The 24,171-nt window shown below is 36.2% G+C and overlaps 1 protein-coding gene across 1 annotated transcript; it reads right to left on the reverse strand.

Annotated features, from left to right (window-relative positions):
- Positions 1 to 19,586: 19,586 nt before the first annotated feature.
- On the reverse strand, positions 19,587 to 23,807 carry LOC307120812 (uncharacterized protein; the record flags this gene model as incomplete). The annotated part of the gene is made up of 5 exons (XM_079807987.1): positions 19,587 to 20,245; positions 22,183 to 22,414; positions 22,514 to 22,657; positions 22,750 to 23,046; positions 23,705 to 23,807. The coding sequence occupies 4 exons, from the start codon at positions 23,805 to 23,807 to the stop codon at positions 22,404 to 22,406; spliced, it is 555 nt and encodes a 184-aa protein (XP_079664113.1). The 3' UTR covers positions 19,587 to 20,245; positions 22,183 to 22,403.
- Between the last annotated feature and the right edge of the window lie 364 nt (positions 23,808 to 24,171).

Consider the following 24,171-nt stretch of genomic DNA (forward strand, 5'->3'; position numbering starts at 1 on the left):
ATATCTCAAACGGTGTTGCCATGGCGAGGGATTAAATAAGGACAAAAAAGAGGAACAGAAATTGTCTCATATCTTGTAAAATCATATTTTGATTTCAATTAAATTAAGATTGTATGTTTGGCAATTGAACTTAGATTAATTTTAAATGACTATACTATTTTTCAGATGAATATATATATATATATTTTATAAATATTTATTTGTATAATGTATTGTGCCTGTGTGTGCCCTCCCCTCAATGAACACAAGATGGCAGCATTGTGTTAGTTTTGAAACAGGATAAAAAAAAAACATTCCATCTCTTCAGGGATTTGTGTGTGTGTGTGTGTGTGTGTGTGTGTGTGTGTGTGTGTTTGTGTGTGTGTGTGTGTGTGTGTGTGTGTGTGTGTGTGTGTGTGTGTGTCAGTGTCCTGTCTGTGTGGATGCGTCTCATGTCAGCTAATCAAGGGACACTGACACACACACACACACACACACACACACTCGACGCATAGATAGACACGCGTTAGTTTCCTGCTCACATCGAGTTCTCTTTTGCTCTTGAACAACCAATAACACAGAGGATTTTGAGTATTCTCATATTAGAGTCTTAAATTAGTTAAATAACGTCTTAAATGAACTTAAAGAGTTGTGAGGAAATGAGATGCGCGGGACAGCGCGTGAGACCCGCGGCTGTTCTTAAAGTGACAGTAGCACTGATGATGCCTGTCATTAATGTTCATCAAAGAACAACGGGAACAGAGAAAATTGTAGCTTTAATGATGATTCATCTATATTTGATTTATTATTTATGCAGTTAAGGAAGGTTTGATAACTATTACATTTCTGTATAACAGGTAAGGCCATGGGTAAATATAACTTTTATTATTTTGGGTTTATGTAAAGATTGTTTTAAGTTCACTTAAATTAAAAGTTGTTTTTTAAAGCCTAATAAATGTTGAAATTGGGAGCTTTCAGTTATACTGTAATGTAACGTCATTAATGTTTCATAGAGACTTTAGTATCAGTGATACTGGCCTTCATTCATAAAAAATGACAACACAACACATATTTACAATATGCTGTCTTTAAATTGTTTCTAAATTAATTTGGAGAGTAACTGAAATTATTACAATATCAAAATATTAAAAACTTGCGATTAATCGCGATTAATTACAGAAAAAAATGTGATTAATTAGTTATTTTTTTTGTTAACGATGCCCAGCACTAATATATATATTATAAATATTTCTTTGAATAATCTATTGTGCCTGTGTGCTGCCCTTCTCTCAATGAACAAAAGATGGCAGCATTGTGTTAGTTTTGAAACAGGATATAAAAAACATTCCATGTCTTTCTTTCTGCCACTCTCTCTTAGGCTTTCACAAATAACTATCACTTGAAATAAAAACGTCATGTGCTGTGTTTGCCAAGATCACATATGATGCAGATGTCTTTTAATGAATAATTTACTGATATAATTTAAATGTATTAAAAGTAAATTTCACATGGTTTTCTAAAAGTGGCTGTTTATAATAAACTTCCATAAAATGTAGACACATATCTTACTCTTACCTGACACTGATATTAAAATCATCTTTGCATTTTACTGTGATTTGGCTCAATTTATAAATTTTTTTATTAAAAAAAATGTATTGGACCACCCATATTGAAATGAAAGCACGCTTTATGGTGCATAAGATTGGTGCACAAACGGTAGCTAAGGTAGGTCAAAAACACATGAAGAGAAATGTTAGGATAATACAACATCAGCATTTGAATGGTATTGTGAACTCATTCCAATTTGACCTTTGACATCATCTGACATGAAATTAATTTAAATTTAATTGATCTCATAGATGTGGCTGTTGTGGTTCGTTGTCATAGCAGCACCAACTGCTGCAGTAAATGTGGTGAATTCAGATGACTTTGACATAGTCCTTTTAGTTTTTCCAATTTTAAATGCCTATTGCCTGCTGTGCACAGTTAAGCTGATGCCAGCGGCGTGGCGGTGCCACCGGCTTGGGCCCGTCATCGCTGCTCGCAGCTTTAATTTATTTTTGTTTTGTTGGGTAATGCTGTGGACTGAAGTGAAGTTTGTGCCGGACTCTCGTGGGGGTTCCGCGGGGAATAAAGTGCGGGCTATTTGATGTCAATCGCCTCCGTGTTTGCATCGACTCCAGTTGCGTTGAGTGAGCTATCTGTATTTTTCACCCGGACACACGCGTTACAGTATCCTAAAATATGATTTTGTACGTCTTATGTATTTACTTGTGAGAATGTAGCCCCTACCAAACTTGTACACGCCGTTTATAGGCTTACATAGGCTAACCCTCGCACGTCCGAATTTAAGGAAGTGGGGGTGATGGTGGAAGTGACGTATATGCCTTAAAGCAGTCGAATTTTGTAGTTCTTTTTTTTCTCGGGTTACTACCCGAAACCCGAAGTTTAAAAGTACGATTAAAAACGATACAGACCCCGTCAGGCTATGGCAGACGTGTCATTCAACCTATTGTAAGTCGATGTATCATCACAAGAGTCTTGAAAATATATTATGAAGGTTGAAAAGTTACCTAGTGCTGCTTTAACATATTTGATTAAAGATTATACGGGTAAATTAATTTTTTAAAAATAATGAAGTGCACAGATAAATCAGTTATAGTATACACTACAATATTAATATAAAAATACGAATTGTAAAATTTGATTTCATGCCGCCTTTAAAAATACTTTATCTGAGCAGTACAAGACTTGGCTATACTTTTCCTAAGTTTGCCAACTGAACACACAAAAAAATGGACTCGTTTCTACAATGTTAAGTGCTTTGTGGACAAAAATGGGCGCCCATAGGAATGAATAGAAAAAACTAATTCCGAGCATATTTTTTTTTATTTGTCTAATAAAAATCAATAAATCCAACACAATGCAGATCATACATACACACAAATGAAGGAGTGAGCCTATACAACATTCACAATGTGGCAAACACACACACACACAAACACACACATCCACAAAAGCATTGCATTAAAAGCCATTGAATGAGCCTATAACAGAGTGAGTTTTAGTTTTTTTTATTTTATGTCACTCACACATACACAAACAAAGGAATTAAATGAGCCAATAACTGGGCAATTTAATTTTTAGATATTGTAGCTTTAAAAAAGAATTCATTACATCATTGGTCACCAAAGTCACCACATTTTTAGGTTTTGGCTCTCTGGACTTGCTGATATGTTTTTTTTTTGTTTACTGAAGTTAAAGAAATATTAAATATAACATAAAAATAAGCATATTTTACATAAATAAATATGGTACTTTTAGAGGTAAAGAAATTCATTAATACCCAAAAAATCACAAAAAAGGGCATACATTGATATAATTAATTTGATCAAAGATGGTGATATAACATTTATTAAAGAATCTTTTTGAAATCACACTTGTGACCTCCGTGCCCAAATGTGTCCACGATGGCGGGATTAAGGGCTGTTATGCGAGGGTGGTTTGAGGGTTAAACTGAAATTTTTAATCCGGTTGCCATTTAACTATAAAATGATGCAATCTCCGTTAAAGAACCACTGAAGTGCCTTGAAACACGCAGCATTATTCAATGTGTTGACGTAATTTCCCCTGAAACCGCTCAAGCTGTTAGCAGCTCCTCCCCTTTTTTGAAACAGCCAATAGCGTTTGGTAAAGCCAGAGTTTCCTCCTAATCTCTAACCGTTTCTCATCATAATCTCCTCCCTATCGCTTTGAAATACAGCATTCTGTGCAGAATTCAAATGGGTCCGATATGTTTTGTTGTCTGCGCCGACTCGTGCATATGATCCGGCTCTGCTCTAAACTTTGTGTGTGCGCTGCGCATGAAAGTAACGTGAAACCAGACTTCATTCGCCTTAACTGACAGCATATTTACACTGTCTGAATCGTTTCCTATCGCATGTATAGTGCGCTATGTGCCGTTCACCATGTAGAAAATAGTAAATGTGTGAACAGCTGACCGATTTCAGCCCTTCAGCGTCTATTTATAGTGTAGGAGGCGGGGCTTCAGATTCTAGAGACCATTTGATTGGACAGAAGATTTGATGAGAAGGTGAAGTCTGCGATGATGTCATCAAACTCTGTGATCCATTTTAGCGGAAGTTAGAGACTGTAAGTTTTGAATGCTTATATCTCCTAAATGTGAATTTTGTCATTGTTTTGGAACGCACCAGCTTATTCGTAACCTTAAGGCTAACATAGTCATACTAAAAGCTAAAAAACTTCCATTTTGATTTCAGGAGATCTTTAATAGGCTTTTATCCTGTTGGCAAGGCTTCAAAATTAACATTTTTATTATTTTTTACCAGATGGTGACATTTTTCAGGTTTGGCGTATAAAGCAAATACTCACTTTATTTCTGTTTTTTTGCATATTATAAAGCCAATTTGATAAATGATGCAGCTGTAACTGTGTCAGTGTGTTAGTATGGATGTCAGAGTGTGGTGTGTATGTATGTAATAAAAAAATTGTGTGTGGGTGTGCATGTGTGTGCTTGTAATATTTGAGAGAGAAAAACTCAACTGCAAATCACAAATCCAACCGCTGTGTGTGTGTATCAGTGGAGTTTTGCTGCATCTAATGGGGAAAGTTGGCACTGCGCCCAAACAAAATCTTACTGAGAGCTCATTTTTTGAGATATCAGATGTGTTATTTGAAATAGTGTTGTCAAAAGTACCGACCGCGATACCGAATCGGTCCTGAAATGTAAAAGTGAGCGGAATCGTAAACACCTCTGACTGGCCATTGTGCTCTTGCGCTCATCAAATATGTCTGTGATTGGCTATAACGATCAGCGCTTCACAAACATGTTGTAAATATACATCAATGACGCTTTATACACACTGATGCACAGATACACACGGGAGCGTTTGAATGCAGGCGTCTATCAGCCTACCGATCCGTTGGTCGACGCCTGCTTTTGCTTTCAAACTCTTCCGCTTTCAAAGCACTTTCAAACCCTTCCGTGTTCTTTCAAGCGCTCCCGTGCGTTGATCAGTGTAGCCAATCACAGGCACATCCGAAGAGCGCGAACACAATGGCCAGTCAGAGGTGTTTACATTTACAGCTCAACAGCACTCAAAGCGTTACTTTTTAAAATTTCAGTACTGATTTGGTCTCGCGGTCGGTCAATATGTTTAGATTTAAGGCTTTGATTTTCTAGCAGTTTTAGTGTTCAACATCTTTCAACAGGTTTTATTTATTTATATTGTATATAAAATAATTTTCATAATAACTTTTTTTTTTACTTCAACAATAATCTTCTTTAAAATGAGACCAAACTTAAGTCTGTGCTCCCAATATTCCCTTTTTCGACATGGACATTTTTGTCCTTTATGGGTCTATGTGTAACTTTTTTAAATTGACGCACAAGGGTTAATGTTTTTTTTTCTTTTTGTTTTATTATGATTTTTCTGATATATTTTTCTTTTCAAGCGCCTGATCTGCATTTTGTAATACAAAAAATGTTCTGTTATTGCCATGCTGTTTGTAGATGATTAGCATTGTTTCATATAAGGAATCTATAGATCAATTTCTGTTTCCTGTTTCTCCCAAGGAATTTTCAATAGCTATGGGTTCAATCCCATCAGGTGCTCTTTCTTAATTGAGAGGTACTCAATCTCTACTTCCAGTCTCTCTGAGTTTGGTCAATACTCCGGTTGGCAAATTGTGAACTATAAAAATAATAATAGATCAGTCCGTTCACTATTTCAGCAGGACGTTGTTACATTGCCACTGGTGACAACTTACTGGAATAATACAGTTTGTAATATCTGTTGGAAAAAAGTGTGGATGCAATTTTTTTAACCAATAAAGTAAAAGAGATTTATTTTAAAAGTATTCATAAGTGTTACCCTGAAAGTCACTACCTAAAAAAGTTCAAAAAGCATATTCCCTCCAGTTGCTCTTTCTGTGACAGGAAACTATAGTTCATCTATTTTGGCATTGTCCCTTAACTGAAATGTTTTGGCAAGATGTATTAGGAATGAAATGTGTAAAGAATGTGTGTGAAGGATGAGGTATGTGCTTTGTTGATTATGATCTAAAAATCTAAAAAAGGTCAATTTTTTTTTGTAATTAATCTGATCTTGTTACTAAATTCCACATTCATAAATCTAAATATCTAAATGCTAAACCTCTCTTTCTGATTTTGGTGAAAGAACTTGAAAAACACATATTTTCAATTAAATGATCTGAGAACAAAAAAGCCATGAAAACATCACCTGTTAGCAATTCTTTTCCTTTGTCAATGTCATGTCATTCTCATAATTTATCAATATGTTTAATTTATATTATTCCCCCCAGTTGTTTTGGTTTTTTTTGTTGTTGTTTGTATTCTGTTGTTATTTGCAGTGTTGGGGAAAGTTACATTGAAAAGTAATGCATTACAATATTCTTGTTACTCCCTTAACATTCAGACCCTGCGTCCATTACAATGGACATCACATGTCACCTCCCCTTTTTTTTACTTTTGGAGCATTTCACCTAGTCTAAAGCCTGCACTCCATGAGATTGGACGTTTGTCATCCAATCAAATGGCAGTAAAGCTCTGCATGTGGTAATTTAAAAACAAAACACTACATTGAAGAGAAGCATGGCAGCACTTTATTCCAAACACAGAAGTAAGCAACATTTTCTATGGTTTTATTTACAATGTTTGATATGTTTGCCAGTATTTCATAGTTTGTATGCAAAATAGAAGGATTTAACTTATTAATTAAAGTTAAAAATCGATTGTAGAACTGCAAGTTTAAAATCAGGATTTTTTCAAATGTGTCTGTCCATTTGAATGGACAGTGGGTTCAAAAGCCTGCTACTGAAAACACATGTCCAGCAATGCTGATTGAAATTTCTTATATATATAAAAAATCTGTCACAGTACTAATACATTTTTGAAACTATTTAATATGCAGAATATACAGTTCTTGAAGTGCTTGAACATATAGCTGATGGAAATATCTCAGATGTTGACTTTATGTGGAGTGATGAGGAAGATGAAGATGGAAATGCAGATGATGCTAGATCTCCAACAATTGGTGAGTGTAGAATGAAAATTAGGGATAGTTAGTTAGTAGTTAAGACTTTTCATACAATTAGATGTCCCTAAATTTATCTAATAATGTTTTATTGGATATACAGTTTAATTTCTTTCCTGTAAAAATAAATTAAAATATAAAACTTGTATGAAGTTGTTTTATAAGGGACAGTTTTTGCTAATCATTTCAGGGGAGGACAGAGATGAGCCACTACCAGTAGTTGGGGAAGAAATTGAGATTGAGGCAGAAGAAAGACAGGATCTAGAAGACAGAGAAGATTATGAGCATGAGGCAGATGTAGAACCAGTACTTGGTGTTGATCCTTTTACAAATATCACAAAAAAGAGTGATATTCAGTGGCCAAATTACGATACAAAAAAAGAAGCAACAAGATGCAAATTGGAAGGTTGTTCTGAGAAAACACACATCTTCTGTGATAAGTGCAAGGTGCACTACTGCTTTGTGTCACAGAGAAATTGTTTCAAAGATGCACACAGGAAATGAACGTGACTGCACTGATTCATTCTTAGGTTTATTTTGTTAGGAATAAACAAATGTGCAATCTGTAAAACAAAAACCTCAAAATTAAAGTTGAAATTATATATTGTTCAAGTTCTTGACCTTGAGAAGAAGCTTAAAGTATAGACCAACAATTTTTATGTTTATTATTATTTTTTCATGTTGGTAAATTTTTGTGAAGTATACCTGTTTTAACCTGACGTCCATTGAAATGGACAAAAAATATTGCAATTAAAGAGTGTTGAAATTTGTATTATTTTTGTTTGGTCTCATTTATAGAAGCCTCATGAGCTGGGAAAATTTACTTTTATATTTTTCAGAAACTTGAAACATAATTCAGGTCTGAAGGGGTTAAAAAGTAACAAATTGAGTTACTTAGTTACTTTTTAAGAAAAGTAATGCGTTATGCTACTTTTGCGATACTTTTTCTCACCTGAGCTAGGCTTGTTTTTTTGGGGGATAGGGGTTATTACAAAAAATCTATTTGTGTGCAAATGTCGTTGTCTTCATAACAAATGGAAATAATAAGCCTCAGGTTGAGGTAAAAATGCTAATTCACGCATGAACAGTAGAAGGCGCTGTGCTGCCGTTCTGGATAATGGAAGAATAGGACGCAGGAGAAAAGTTTTAACAATAAAAACCAAAAATCTAGTAATTTTTGCTGATGGTTTAACTGAATCATCAAAGGTCATCAGCAAGACATTGGTCAATAAAGGTAGATTAAATGCATAAACATTTAATTATTGGAGGTTTGCATATACTCTGATTTTGCATTTGACTGATTTGATTCATTTTGAGGAATACTGAATCTTTTTTCTTACTCTCGATGTTTTTCTCAGCATGGGACAGAAGAGCTGTCAGTCAAATAAATGTGAAAAAGTAACTCAGATATTTTGTTGTAAATTTGAAAAGTAATGCGTTATAAATGTAATCTGATTACGTAACTCAAGTTACTTGTAATGCGTTACCCCTAACACTGGTTATTTGTTATAACTTGTGTATTGTTTTGAGCATCAATAAAAAAAATTAAGTATCGTGAGATTCTTGTCGTGAAAATAAACATGAATGCTGCATATAATCTGTAAAGAACTTAACAAGGTACTGCATATTTTTCTTGCAGTATATCTGCAACTAGAAAGCATAACAGATATGTTTAGTTTTATGAGTTAATAGGCTACAATTTAAAAAAAGAAACAATAACAGGGCCGTGCAGAGACCTTTTGAGGGGCATGTGCTGAAACTGAAAAAGGGCACCCCCTCTGTTCAGCCGCCCCTAAAGGCCTTTGCACACTGAGTCCGAAATTTTCGCATGCGTTTTTTCATATTCGTGATCCGAAAAATTCGTCACGCACAGAGACCTTGCACACGGAGTCCGATGCGTAGCCTATTAATGAATGCGTTACAGAAAAAAACGCAAAACAACACAAAATGCCGTCTTCCACCTGCTTATCAAGGAGCTGCGGATTATCCAGACCGATTCAAAGTTGAATGTCAGTGGCTCCGTTTGATGCTTTGCTAGCGATACTGGAGCCACATATTAAAAAGAAGACCACCAATTACCAATCCTGAACAGAGACTGGCAGTATGTCTAGGATCCGTGCGCACACACACACACACACACACACGCGCGCGCGGTTTACAGGGAGTTGGTGTGCTATAATTATAGCTGTGATATTGTAGTATTTTTGATACAATAATATTTGTATATTTAATTGTAGGTATCTGAGGAGCACTGGCGATTCATTCACCAGCATTGCCAGCAGTTTTAGGTTGGGCATCAGCACTGTAGATGGGAAAACGGATGCGAAAAACGCAGAAAATCGAACCTGTTCCGATTTTTTTTTTCGACGGACGAAAGTTTCGGAGGCAGTGTGCAAGCGTGATTGACATAACGTGAGGTCGAATTTATTTTTTGACGTGCGAAAATTTCGCATGGGAATTTCGGACTCAGTGTGCAAAGGCCTTAACACTTTATTATCAAACACACATGACATGCTTTATTTACATTTTTTGAAGATTTTCACTATTTATTGGGGGAAAAAAATGCCTTTTTGAATTTCTGTGTGATGGGAAAATGAAGTAGAGCAAGTTCGGCAAAACGCGGATTCGAACCGCGATCAATTTGCGTCAAAACTTCAAGCCATGCGCTTTACCCCTGCACTATCACGGATATTATTTATATGGTGTCTTCTGCAATTCTGACTGACCCAACCAGACCTTTTGTGAAAAAGACGGCCTATTTGCACTTAATGTAACGTCAACATTACTGTAACCATCTTTTACTACACATGTGAAAACGAGAGAGTATATTCAAAGATTCTAGAGATTCAAAAATTAGAGAATATGTGCATATATCAACAACGTAAATGAATTAAACATGTGACCATCATATTATTACATGTTAACAAATTAATTGTATTAGCAATCATAAATCCAAGAACAAATTTCAACGAAATAAATTTGACCTAGATGACGAGGATCACTCAGTCACTTTGTGTAAGTTCCAGTAAACACCGCGGGCGCTCTTGACGGTCTATGGGCGCACCTTTGCTTATTTATGATTTTTCGGTGGCAAAAACAAATTAAATGTGGTTGTATTACTTATCAATATATTATTAACATTTTACAAAAGTCAAACTCAAATGCACTTACCAAAACTATTGATTTATTGAAGCAGGAACAAAAAACACTACCACCAAAAAAAAGGGCACTTCGGAGTGTAAGGGCAAAAAGGGCATGTGCTCTGCACAGGTTGAGCCCTACCTGTGCACGTGCCTGAACAATAATGTTTAAGCAGAAATGTCTGCTGCGCCTCTGTTGCAGTTGCAGCTGCTCATTCAAGTTCAGGAGATAAAATATGCATTGTTACAACCGTCTAAAACATATTACTATATAATCATCGTAAAGTAAACATTGTCATTATTCATCAGCATTAATTCATATACAATTGCCTGGTATAAATGTGTGTTATTGATTGATTGTGAACCGCTCTGGAGCGCTGGATTGGGGATGCGTGAGCCTGTAAAAGCGCAACAGCGCCGTGTTTTCCAGCGCTTAGATCAGTTCGAATCAAATGTGCGCATCTGATACACAGGACATCAGTTCTGACTGGATCTCTTCCCTAATCTTCCCTCACTCACATTTTTGTCTCGTTTTTACCCAGCTAACAAAAAGTTGTTGTCAGAACGTTTTGTTAACATTCCCTTTAAGTTATCAAAACGTTATTTGGGAATGTTTTGTACACGTTGAAAACATCCAGTTTTTTTAATGTATTAAGAACGTTTTTTGTGGGGTCTCTGCGAACGTTACAGGAACATTCCATTCAATTATTTTGAAAACATTACGAAAACGTTATTACGGAATGTTCTTTAAATGTTTTAAATGTGCGTTTTCTTCTTGTATTAAGAACGTTTTTTCTTGGTTTATGTGAACGTTGCAGAAACATTCCATTCTATCATCTTGAAAACGTTATGAAAACATTATTACGGAATGTTCTTTAAATGTTTAAAATGTCCGGTTTTTTTAATGTATTAAGAACGTTTTTTCTTGGTTTATGTGAACGTTGCAGAAACATTCCATTCTATCATCTTGAAAACGTTATGCAAATGTTATTGGTTAATGTTCTATAAATGTTTAAAATGTGCGTTTTATTCATGTATTAAGAACGTTTTTTCTTGGTTTATGTGAACGTTACAGAAACATTCCATTCTATCATCTTGAAAACGTTATGAGAACGTTATTGGTTAATGTTCTATAAATGTTTAAAATGTGCATTTTCTTCATGTATTAAGAACGTTTTTTCTTGGTTTATGTGAACGTGACAGAAACATTCCATTCTATCATCTTGAAAACGTTAAGAAAATGTTATTAGTTAATGTTCTTTAAATGTTTAAATGTGCGTTTTCTTCATGTATTAATGTGTTTTTCTAGGTTAATGTGAACATTAAAGGAACATTCAACTCTGTCATCTTGAGAATGCAAGGAAAAACGTATAAACTTTCCTCCAAACACTGCCCTGGGAACTTTTTTTTTAAAGAAATATCAATTCAAACAATAACATTTGATAAAACATTACTACTTATATTTGTCAACACCAAAAACTGTAAGACACTACACAAACATTTTTCATATTTTAAAATATTTTCAAATTTTATTTGTCAACCTTTTGCCAAGGATAAGTGCATTGTAACATACAGTACATCTAAATGAAAACAATATCATAACTGATATCTTATTTTGCTTTCACATTTTATATACTCAAACATTCCACAAACTGAAACATTCCAAATCATATATCGAGATACTTTGTGTGTAAAACAACTAATTAAGTGTGTTGTGTGTCCTCTTTTCCAGAAGTCTCTGCTTCGGGCTGAAGTGACACCTTAAATTGAGGCATCTGTAGAAACAAAACATAGTATTAGTATATCATTTGCATTGTTTTCTTTATTAATTTTTTAGAAACTACAAAAATTACAAAAGCCTTACCTTATCTCTGTGTGGAGCAAACTTCAGTGTTTCTGATATGAAGTCCTCAATTACTTTTTCCAGCACCTTGGTGTGTGTTCGACGACAGGCATCTTAAAACCAGTAAAGCTACACAAAACCCAAACATGTTACTGTTACTCACAATAAATTAAGACTAAGCATACAGTATGTACAATATACTGCTAATTTTCTCAATACCTCATATGCAGTCTTTGGACTGGCTTGCTCTGAAATATACTGTATCTGTTGACTCAGTGCTTTGTTGGAATATTTTTGTTCTTTTCCAGCATTTGTTATAGGCCTGATTTTTTTCTTTGCATAATTGTATTTGTACTTATATTTGAGTTGCTTTATTAAACAATAAACTGGGGTCCAAAAATATAAGCTTTGGGGCAAAAAAGGATCATACCCTGTTCATGTCGAACTCCATTTGGAAAGGTTTGAGAAACTGTTGAAAAATCACTGTGTGTGAGAAAGAGAGAGAGAGTGTGCAAGTACTGACATACAGATGATTCATTTTCTAATTAAACTTGCAACTAACAGTTACAGAAATGTATATCAATAAAAATTAAATTAACTTTAATAATAATTTAATAATAATAACTATTATAAAATATTAATTAAATAACCTGATTTTATTAAAATGAGTGATGAAATTTACAGACAAATAAATGTTTTTTTTTTTTTACAGACAAAGACATGAATGGCCTTTATATTTCAAAAGAACAAACAAGGGGAAAATATTGTTGACAATTTTTTACAAACTGAATGGAACTTTGATGGCATTAAATTCACAGGTTAAGACTAAACATACAATTATTTCTAATGGTAATAATGATAATAGTAATGTTGCCAGAGCAACAGAGAGAGCACGCCCTGGCACACTTGCTTTTGGTCCAACAGGGGGAAAACGGCTAATGTTAATTAATAAGTATTTTAAGTTAAATATTTATGTTATGAAACATGTAAGAGTCACTAATTCATAAAATATAAAGCGGCAAAGCCCATCTGCACTCAAATAGTAGTTCAATTTAACACACGCCAACCATTTAAAAATAAATGACACATCACAACAAATAACTGTTAGCCTATATTTGTCTCCCCCAGAAATGACTGCAGGTGTAGGCTACTACCCAGCCATACAAATTTTGCATATATAACAAAACAACAACAAAAAACACTAACGTCTTATCGACTCACCTTTTAGAAGGTCTGCGATCTGGCCTCAGAAGTTGACATATATAAAGGTGAACTGCAGACTTTGGATACCATTGATTTGAAAATGGCGCCATTTTCGTCAACAAATAAAAACGAGACGAAAATGTTAGTGAGGGTCGATTAGGGAAGAGATGGGGTCAGAACTGATGTCCTGTGTCACAGATGAGCACATTTGATCTGAACTGAGCTAACCTCTGGAAAACACACGGCCTACAGGCTGACACATCCCCAATCCAGCGCTCCAGAGCGGCTCAATCAATCAATAACACACATTTATGCCAGACCAGTGTTTATGAACTAATGCTGATGAATAATGACAATGTTTACTTTACTATGTTTATATAGTAATATGTTTTAGACGGTTGTAACAATGCATATTTTATCTCCTCATCTGAACTTGAATGAACTCCTGCAACTGCAATAGTAAGACGAGATTTCAAAATAAGAGTCCCGGTGTATTTCCAGCTGGTTTATAATTAAAATTCCCGCATTATATATTCGTTTTTGCTTACACAATAAACTGTATTTAATTTCATTCCCATTTAATTCATAGTCAGGAGGAAAGACCAGTATTTGACACATATTAAATAAAGTGTCAGGGTTAGTTAACTAAATAGTTTACTAATAGTTAACTAAAACCATTAAAAAAAACTTTGTTACTTGAAATTAAATAAATGTTAACTGAAATTAAAAAAATAAACAAACAAACTTATTTGAAGCTTTAGCTTAACATGATATACTAACTAAAACAGAAATACAAAGTTGTAAAAACTATATAGATGTTAACCATTAAAAAAACTTTGTTACTTGAAATTAAATAAATGTTAACTGAAATTAAAAAAATAAACAAACAAACTTATTTGAAGCTTTAGCTTAACATGATATACTAACTAAAACAGAAATACAAAGTTATAAAAACTATATAGATGTTTTTAAAAACAAACAAAAAAGTGAATTGAGCTCTTTCGTGTATTTTTAATGTAAAACAAAAAGATGTCAAAATGTCAGTTCAAGTGCAGTCGGTTATGTAATACTTAAATGCTTAATGTATTACAATTTAACTAAACTCATTTAGGAGACTAAATCTACTGTAGATTTAGTCGACAAAAATCGTATGATATTTAGTCGACTAAAACTAGACTAAAACTAAAAACAATTCAGGTGACTAAAATATGACTAAAACTAAATGGCATTTTAGTCAAAAGACTATGACTAAAACTAAATCAAAATATGCTGTCAAAATTAACACTGCCGCGAGATCAATGCACTTGCGCTACCTTGGCTGTGGTAGTCAAGTGGTTAGCGAACAGACATGTGTATTCTGCCGACCCGTGTTCAAGAATAAAAAAAAGTCTTTGGGAAACAAAATCTGACGATCCATTCACAATGCAAAATTTTCTCCAACCAATATGCCTATATAAGTCGTTTGTCACGCCCCTGAAATAGGACCTATAGGAACCTAAATTTAAGCTTATTTACAGTTTCTTGTAGCTCAGTTGGCAGAGCATTGCAATATCAATATGCAATCATGTGATCATGTGATCGTGGGTTTGATCCCAGGGAACGGAACGCATGTGCTCATAAAGATTCTATGCACTAGATCATTAAGGGTAGGTTTAGGGATGGGGAAAGTGTAGTCGTTAATAAAATAAATACATAAAAATTCTACATTTTCACGTAAAGTCCACACATTGCGTTTAAATGAACACGCATTTTGATTGGTAACATTTTTAATGACAACAGACTGTCATTATTTTTACGCCAGCTAGAGGGCGCGTGTAAATATAGGTCTTAATAAGGTGCTTGAAAAACGACCTTTTTTACAGTAATGCAGTGGTTATTGACATAACCTTTAAAATACAGAAAATATAAAATAAGATATAGCCTATATGTTCTGGCTTATTCTGTGCTAAGAAATTACATTTTGTTCATAAAATACATGATGATTTATTACAGAGTGTGGGTAGTTTATAAACCAATCATAAATTTGTCATTATGACAATATAGGGAAACAAATAGAATAAAAGTTATTGGTTCTTGTTCAGGAGTGTATTTTATTTCTTAAGTTAAACTTAAGAGTTAAGAAAAAATAAAAGCTGCAGCCATGTTAATTAAAGAAAGATCAGTAAAATTGTTAATTTTATAATATAATAATTTCTGTTCCCATTACTTCTAAATTTATGGCATTCCAAGAACGTTATGAGAATGTTTTCGCTGAACATTATGAGAACGTCAGTCAAGCACAAACAACATGATAAAGACGTTGCAAGAACGTTGTAGTGAGAACGTTTTCACTCAACATTACGAGAACATCAGTCAAGCACAAAAAACATGATAAAGACGTTGCAAGAACGTTTTCGCTCAACATTATGAGAACATCAGTCAAGCACAAATAACATGATAAAAACGTTCCAACAATATTGTTCTAAGAATGTTTCCTCTCAATGTTACGAGAATGTTTTTGAACTATGAAAACATTATAAGAATGTTCCTGAAACATTATTTTAGGAATGTTTTTTTCTAACATTTACATAACTTTTACATAACGTTAGTGAAAGTTATGGAAACGTTCCCTGTTAGCTGGGTATTTGTTGACGAAAACGACAGCAAGTTTTCGTCATAGTTTTAGTCATCGAACACTAGTTTTTATTTAGTTATCGTCTCGTTTTCGTCAGTGAAAAAAGGTTGTTGACGAAAATTATGACGAAAATTATTCGTCAACGAAATTAACACTGCTCAGTACTGGATGCCGAGATGTCCAAGAGTCTCCAAGCGGCGTATGGGTTCAGCTCGTCCTGATCTCGACACAACGCCCAGACGTACATCATCCTCAGAACCTTCCCCTGAAACGCAAACGGTGGATTTCATGAACGCCGTCAGATTTATTCAGACACATGACAGATACTTCAGCGGCGGGAAATATTCTATCCATCTCTCCGTCTGTCTGTCTAGTCGTTCTATCTGTCCGTCCGTCCGTCTGTGTATCTATCCATTCATTCATCTATCTATCCATCCATCCATATATCCGTCTATCTATCTATATATCTATCTATCTATCTATCTATCTATCTATCTATCTATCTATCTATCCGTCCATCTGTTCCTCAATCCATCCATCTATCTATCCATCCATCCATATATCCGTCTATCTATCTATCTATCTATCTATCTATCTATCTATCTATCTATCTATCTATCTATCTATCTATCTATCTATCTATCTATCTATCTATCTATCTACCATATATCCGTCTATCTATCTATCTATCTATCTATCTATCTATCTATCTATCTATCTATCTATCTATCTATCTATCTATCTATCTATCTATCTATCTATCTATCTATCTATCTATCTATCTATCTATCTATCTATCTATCTATCTATCTATCCGTCCATCTGTTCCTCAATCCATCCATCCATCCATCCATCCATCCATCCATCCATCCATCCATCCATCCATCCATCCATCCATCCATCTATCCATCTATCTATCTATCTATCTATCTATCTATCTATCTATCTATCTATCTATCTATCTATCTATCTATCTATCTATCTATCTATCTATCTATCTGTCCGTCCGTCCGTCCGTCCGTCCGTCCATCCAACCATCCATCCATCCATCCATCCATCCATCCATCCATCCATCCATAAGTCTGACTTTATATCTTTCACAATTGAGATTTTTACTTTTCGTAGTTGCAAGTTATTTTGTAAAAGCAACTTTTTCTCTCAACATTGTAACCATTTCTCCTCCTCAGTAAAGCATAAGCACAGTGTGTCTTTACCGATGATGTCGGTCATTTTGTCTGTGACGGCGCGGGACGCTCTGATGAAGGCGTTGTCACTCTCATCATACTTCATCTTCATCTCAAAGAACCCTGGGAGGAGAAAAGCACATGAAGTGACTCGGCTCAATAACACAGCACATGCATCTCACATCATGTTCTGGGACACACGCAGCCTTTCCCTCTTTCCCTCTTATCACTGCGCTAAACGAGGCTCTAACTGCTGCAGTGAACTCTTCAACTACCGCCCAACATCCAGATCTCAGCGCCACCTGCTGGACAGACGCCGCACTGCAGCTCCACTCACTGTTGAAGACAGCATTGTTGTCCTTGAACTCCTTCCACTGCTGATACCATTTAGAGTCCTTGTGAAGCACAACGCCCATCGCCTCCCTTCAGGAGAAAGAAAAACACTACGTTAAGATGCTATTCATGAGTAAATGCGTCAAAGTCATTCAGAGTTCATATATACATATACACCAAACAGGCATATCATTATGACCACCTTCCTAACATTGTGTTGGTCCCGTTTTTGCTACCAAAACAGCCCTGACCCGTCGAGGCATGGACTCCACTAGACCCCGGAAAGGCTGGACATGGTCTCAACAATGCTTAGGTAGGTGGTGTGTGTCAGAGTAACATCCACATGGATAGCAGGACCCAAGATTTCCCAGCATACGTGGAATATTTCTGTTGCTCTTTGCACTGTTTATTTTCTGTTCAGTAACGCAGTTGTTAGTGGAGTGTTTTGCAAACTGCCCCATGTGTGTGTGGGATCGACGATGCTGATAATAAACCCCTGAGAAATATCAGATACGTGAGTTTTGCTTACACTTGGCTACAACCATTCAGGCCAGCTATCCGGCCTCTCTGTGAAAAGCGTTACAAACACATAATCAAGGCACGAAATCGCTCCTTATGCTCCCAAAATGTATTCTCTGCAACCTCAAAATTCGCACTGCACAAATTGACCGATGTTATAGTTAGATATGACAGCGCTACTGCAGTACGCATCGCCGCAGACGAGCAGCTGAATATCTCTAAAGCAAACTGCCACAAATGAAAGTAAAAGTTGCAGACGCTCAATACACAATCATCATCATTAAAAGTAAAGAAACTAAATGATCAGCGCTAACGCCACACTCTCTCTCTCTCCTATTGCGGTCTTTGCATTTTCAATAAAATGCAGCTCATATTTGTTGATTTTCATATAGCGTGTGAATTGAAGATCAGATTTATATCCGTTTTGCGGAGACACATTTATTTGCCCAAGTGTAAATGGAATCGTTCTGATAAATCAGATCTGTAAAAACACATGAAGTGGACCAGGTATAAATAGTCCCAGCAAGATAACTGTTCGGGGTGCTTGAAATATAGGAAGAAAAATATAAATATTGAATTGGGCAGGGGAGGGGGGTTACATGAATGCATCTCTGAACGAAACTGTCTTCAGAATAGTTTCGATGGCATTTTTACAGCGGTCCCCAAAGAAACGCTTCTTTTCCATAAGCACCACCTGCTGTCAGAGAGTGAATTAGCATTTTAATTCAGTCCATCTGCTTTTGTTTTGTGCTGGTGTGTCCCATGTAATAATTTCACAAAGCTAAAGTCAGACCATTCTGTATTTGCTCTAAGTCTTGAAATTATGCAATCTAATTCTAATCAAAAAACACTGCTCATGCTACATGTGTGTATCTTTGTTTGGATCGTGATTAAAAGGCAGTTGTTGCCTCACATTTCAAATGGCAATTGTTTTAAGGCTAGTTTGGCCTGTTATAGAGCAAATAAACAACAAATAAATTTGCTTAAACAAAGAAAAAAAAGTCTCGTAAATAAAAAAAAACTTGGCCATGAAAAATCTATAGGTAGATCTTGCCTTTCATCAAGGCTGAGGTCAGGGATCTATGGCTTGAAAAGGTTGGTGACCACTGGCCTACACCTACCCCAACCCTAAACATGACCTTACAATAATGCAAATACAGTAATTAAATGACACAGTATTGATGTGCGCATGCCCAGTGCCCGTAGCTGTATCCCTTCAGGTCTTTCCTGCGCAGGACGTGGTGTGATGACATCACCGTTTCACAAAATATACGGATTGGCTTTACACATGAAAACGCAAGGGTGTCGTTTTCAGATTTATCCACTCTGGGACCCGGTTTCAAAAAATATTGGTTTCATGCTCCCAAAAAGCCAGATCCGTGTGGACGAAACGCTGATACGGTACAAAATTTTAACGTATACAGCGAAACGCGTTTCTGTGTGGACGGGCCTTAAAGACTTTATCATCGCCTGATGGAGGAAATGGAGCAGCGATATGTTGAGTTTATGTATTTCACTGTGATCTCAGAGTATATTATAATGAGTCCCAAATCAGTATTTTCTCAGGTTAAAGATGGTGTTTGTTTATTATTGTGGATTATGCCACTTTATATGTGGCCACTGCTGACATTGTTTAAGTATATATGAATTATTCCTCCAGGAGGCGCTCGACATCATAAATAATAAAACATGAGAGACTCTTGAACCTCAGAGCGAGAAAACTTTATTGATAAAGGCAAGAAAATACATTTGACAAATGGACAGCATGTTAGATCGAGCCAAAATGTTAGTTCTGATGGATCTCCACGTCAGAAATATCAGAAATATCAAATATCCTTGCCAGAAGGTATAAGTCTATCAGCCGGAGAGTTGGACTGAGAAAGCAGGAGACGAAGTGATGATCATAAAAGAGCAGAGTTTGTTGAATAATCTTAGTTGCATATGTTTCAATGCTCAGAGTCCGTCCAGATGTTACACCACTCAATGCTCTGGCTTCATCTGACCAGTACATTTCCAACAAGTGTTATTATACCAAGAGAAAAACAATGGAGAATTACTGCTTCACAACATCGTCCTGTGACGATAAAAACCTTGAGACATTCTGTGATCTCCTACTCGTGAAGACAAACATCCCTTCAAACACACAATCATAAGATTCAACAACAAGAGCAAGCAAATGAGGGAAATAAGTCATATAACACATCAAATGACAAAAATCAACAATAACATTATTAAATGATAAGTGAAGGAAATCAAATCATAATCATTTGAATACATGAATGACTAATGAAATTAATATAAAACACAGAAAATAAAACAACACCAACGTATGGTAGCTTTCTTCAAATAAAGGCCTTTACACACTGAGTCCGAAATTCGCATGCAAAATTTTCGCACGTCAAAAAATAAATTCGACCTCACGTTATGTCAATCAAGCTTGCACACTGCCTCCGAAACTTTCGTCCGTCAAAAAAAAATTCGGGACAGGTTCGATTTTCTGCGTTTTTCCATCAACAGTGCTGATGCCCAACCTAAAACTGCTGGCAATGCTGGTGAATGAATCGCCAGTGCTCAGATACCCTTATATACAGGGGCGTAAATTTTATCTAACAGTAGGGGGGGACGATAAACATGAAATTTCTCAAGAGCAATTTTTGAAGGGGACACAAATAATACAGCCAAAATCGTACTTGTAAGGATATGTGTACCACAACAACAAAAAAATATATATATAAAAAAACAATTAATGCTTATTTGGCGTCTTGGTGCACTGAAAAATTATCTAATGTCCGTTTTTCTTTTCTCTGTCATTTTATCTGACCAACAACACAAAGCAATAGTTGTTTAAATATGAGTAGGTTCACCACACTGTCATATTATATAAAATTATCTTGCATCCTCCACATAGTATTTTAGACTATGATATTCAGATCTTTACATATTCAACTGCAGCAAGCCCTCTGATATGCCACTTTATCATATTGAGCAAAACCCAACACAGATCTGACAGAGCGCCGTGCGCATATAGGCTACTTTAGGTTTAGAATTAGCGCCAATTCGAGGGCGGGTTGCTTGAACTATGGGTTCATTAGCCTATTATTCTTAATGAAAAACACAGCAAGAAAACAGTACAATGACACACTCCCTTAAATAGGCACTTTTACATTTCGCTTTGAAACCAAATCTTCCGCGATCATCTTGTCTGTCAGCTGTTTGCTCTAGTGATGAATGAAATCTGACTCTCGTTCGGCTCGTGCTGTATTGAGCAGACACGTTCAGTTTTTAATTGTTGTGTCTGTTCTCTAACTAAACAAAATTATTTTATTACTATAAAAATGAAAACGACGGTGGCCCGGGGCGGTGCCGCGGTGGGCAAGTGATATTAACAGTGTTTTGCCTAATCTGTATTAAAGAGAAAAGAGTCAATTCATCTGATGTTTAAAGTGAATAAAATAGCATTGACAGCTTACTGGAGTTTCACAACTGCTGTCTGAAGAGCTTTGTTCTCTCCCCAAACTTGTGGTGGTAGTTTTTTTTACGTTCTATGGGTAACGTTAGGTGAGGTGCGCGGTGGATCAAACCACTGTGGGGTAAGGGGGAGGGGGGACTCAAAATGTTTCTAAACTTAAACGCATTTTTTGTCCCGTTTGCTTTTGTATTGTTTTACTACTTACACATTTATTTTAAGTATATATCATTATATTATTGACAATACTCAGCATGGTTTTTAGGGGGGGACAGCCCTCAGATTGGGGGGGTCCTGTCCCCCCCGTCCCCCCCGTGATTTACGCCCCTGCTTATATATTATTGTATCAAAAATACTACTAATATTATTATATCACAGCTATAATTATAGCACACCAAGTCCCTGTAAACAGCGCGCACGCGTGTGTGTGTGTGTGTGTGTGTGTGTGTGTGCGGAGACATACTGCCAGTCTTTGTTCAGGATCAATTGATTCACAGAGATTGGTGATCTTCTTTTTAATATGTGGCTCCAGTATCGCTAGCAAAGCCTCAAACTGAGCCACTGACAGTCTAAAGTAAACTTCGAATCGCTCTGGATAATCCCGCAGATCCTTGATAAGGAGGTGGAACTCCTTCCTCTCTACGCGATCGCAGGAGTGGATGATGGACCCATTATTTCCTCTTTCTTTTTCTCTTTTTTAAGACGAGAGTGGACAAAAAAAAATCATCCTCACTACTTGAAGACGGCATTTTGTATTTTTTTGCGTTTTTTTTCGTAACGCATTCATTAATACGCATCGGACTCGGTGTGCAAAGGCCTTAAAACACAGGTTGTTGTTGAAAACCTTTAGATCCGTCAGCAGTATTAAAGTGAGATCTGTGTGACTCTTTATTATTTTATATCATTGTTGTATCAGAGAGAAATATAAACTTACAAATAAGATTTAAAAATCTGACAAGAGAGCAGAAGCTCAAATAATCATCAGTATTTATTATGACAAAAAACACACTTGAAGAATCTTTAAAGTTCAGCGTTCTGCTTTAGATTCAAGCACTTCCTGAAAAAGATGAACATATGAAGCCATAAATTAATAAATCTCACAGATATTAATATATGCAGAATCAGTCTGTGAGAAATGACATCATCAATCATGTACCTGATGTGTGAATATGAGCTTGATCTCGTTCAGCTCTTCTGGATCTGATGTCATAAACCACAATCATGACAGTAGCCACGCCCACCAGAGCAGCAAGTACCAATCGGATCACAGCTTCAGTGGGACCACAACAGTGGACAGGGCCTGAGGAATAAAAACATCAAACTGAGATCAGCTCAGTCAATAAACGCTAATATCAGCGCTGACATCAACTAATATCAGCGTTGCTGCCGTACCTGAACATGTGTGACAGAGTTGAGTGATGTCCAGATGTTGAGTCTGGTGGCTGATGGGATTGTTCAGCACACAGCTGTAGGTGTTTTTATCCTGATATTCCACCTCCAGAGGTAGAGAGAGACTGATGCTGAGATCAGACACACTGATGTTGGACAATGAACTGTTTCCTTTGTACCAGGAGAGAGTCACATGACTCACATTCACCACTGAACACACCAATGAACAATATGAGGATGATGATGATGATGAAGAACATTGAGAAGAGTTCCTGCTGATGACAGGAACAGGCAGACGAGCTGGAAAACATCAGAGAATAAAGAGAAATGAGGATGAATGAAGACAGGGACGTGCACAGGGGGGTTGCTCAGGTTGCTCATATGCCCTTCTCGACTCACGTTGCCCTTCTGAGGTGGAAAAAAATAAATTAAAAAATCGTACAATGGATGCAGAATTTCACGTAGGCCTAGATAAAAATTAAATAAATAAAAAAAAATTTGCAAAGCCTCGTTCACTTCCACGAGCCCCCGTCCGAAATTGAAAGTCAGTAAACTCTGTTTCCGTGGCTGCACGCGACCGGCACCTGAGCTGAGCATGAGCGGCACTAGAAGGAGATTGACCTTTTTCACAAAAAACGGAAATACGTCATTCACGCGCAGGCGTTCTTCCGCTTAGCGCTTATACTCTGCAAAATGTATACCGGCAGAGTGTTTTCTCTGAGCCTTTTAAACCTGCACCTTAAAAATATGCACTAATAATATTTTGTATTAATTGAAAAATTTAAATATAGCTTGCTTCACGTTTACAGACCTCTATGTGGTACATAAACAAAGGCTCATTAGATTTTGTTCCTCTTTATAATAATAAAGTCTCCTTAACTCCCTTTTGAGTGGTGCTGTAAAATTGTTCCAAGGGAAAAGGCTTGGGACAACACCACTTTTAAGGCGACTGATCCACCGGAGTAATCCTCCTTGGCAAAGTGTCTGCTACAGACGTAAGTGCTGCCTTTCCTCAGAGAAATTCGGCCCTTCTTCTCTTCTAACAGCATGAATCCACACATTTTTTTATGCTTGATCAGACGGAAATGAGTGAAAAGACAGGTATGGTTGTTTTTGGGTACAGCACGAACAACCCGGGACACAACAAAAACTCCTGTTTTTTGACTCAGCCATTTTTGCATTTCCTGCTAGCTACTACTACGGTAACAGGAAGTGTCTTTGCACGTCCTTAACCAACTTCCGGTTAAAAATGCGGAAGTGTGAAAAAGGTCTATTGTCGCGGTTGTCGGGTGAGACGACTTATCTTATATTACGAAAGGTATAACAAATGGACGATCATCATCATCAAGTTATATGAAATGAATTACAATCTTCATAAATCCAGGATGAGTTTGCCACGTTTAGCCTAAATAATCAGACAGATAG

This window comes from Gobio gobio, assembly GCF_949357685.1.
Source record: "Gobio gobio genome assembly, chromosome: 24".
Lineage (NCBI taxonomy): Eukaryota > Metazoa > Chordata > Actinopteri > Cypriniformes > Gobionidae > Gobio > Gobio gobio.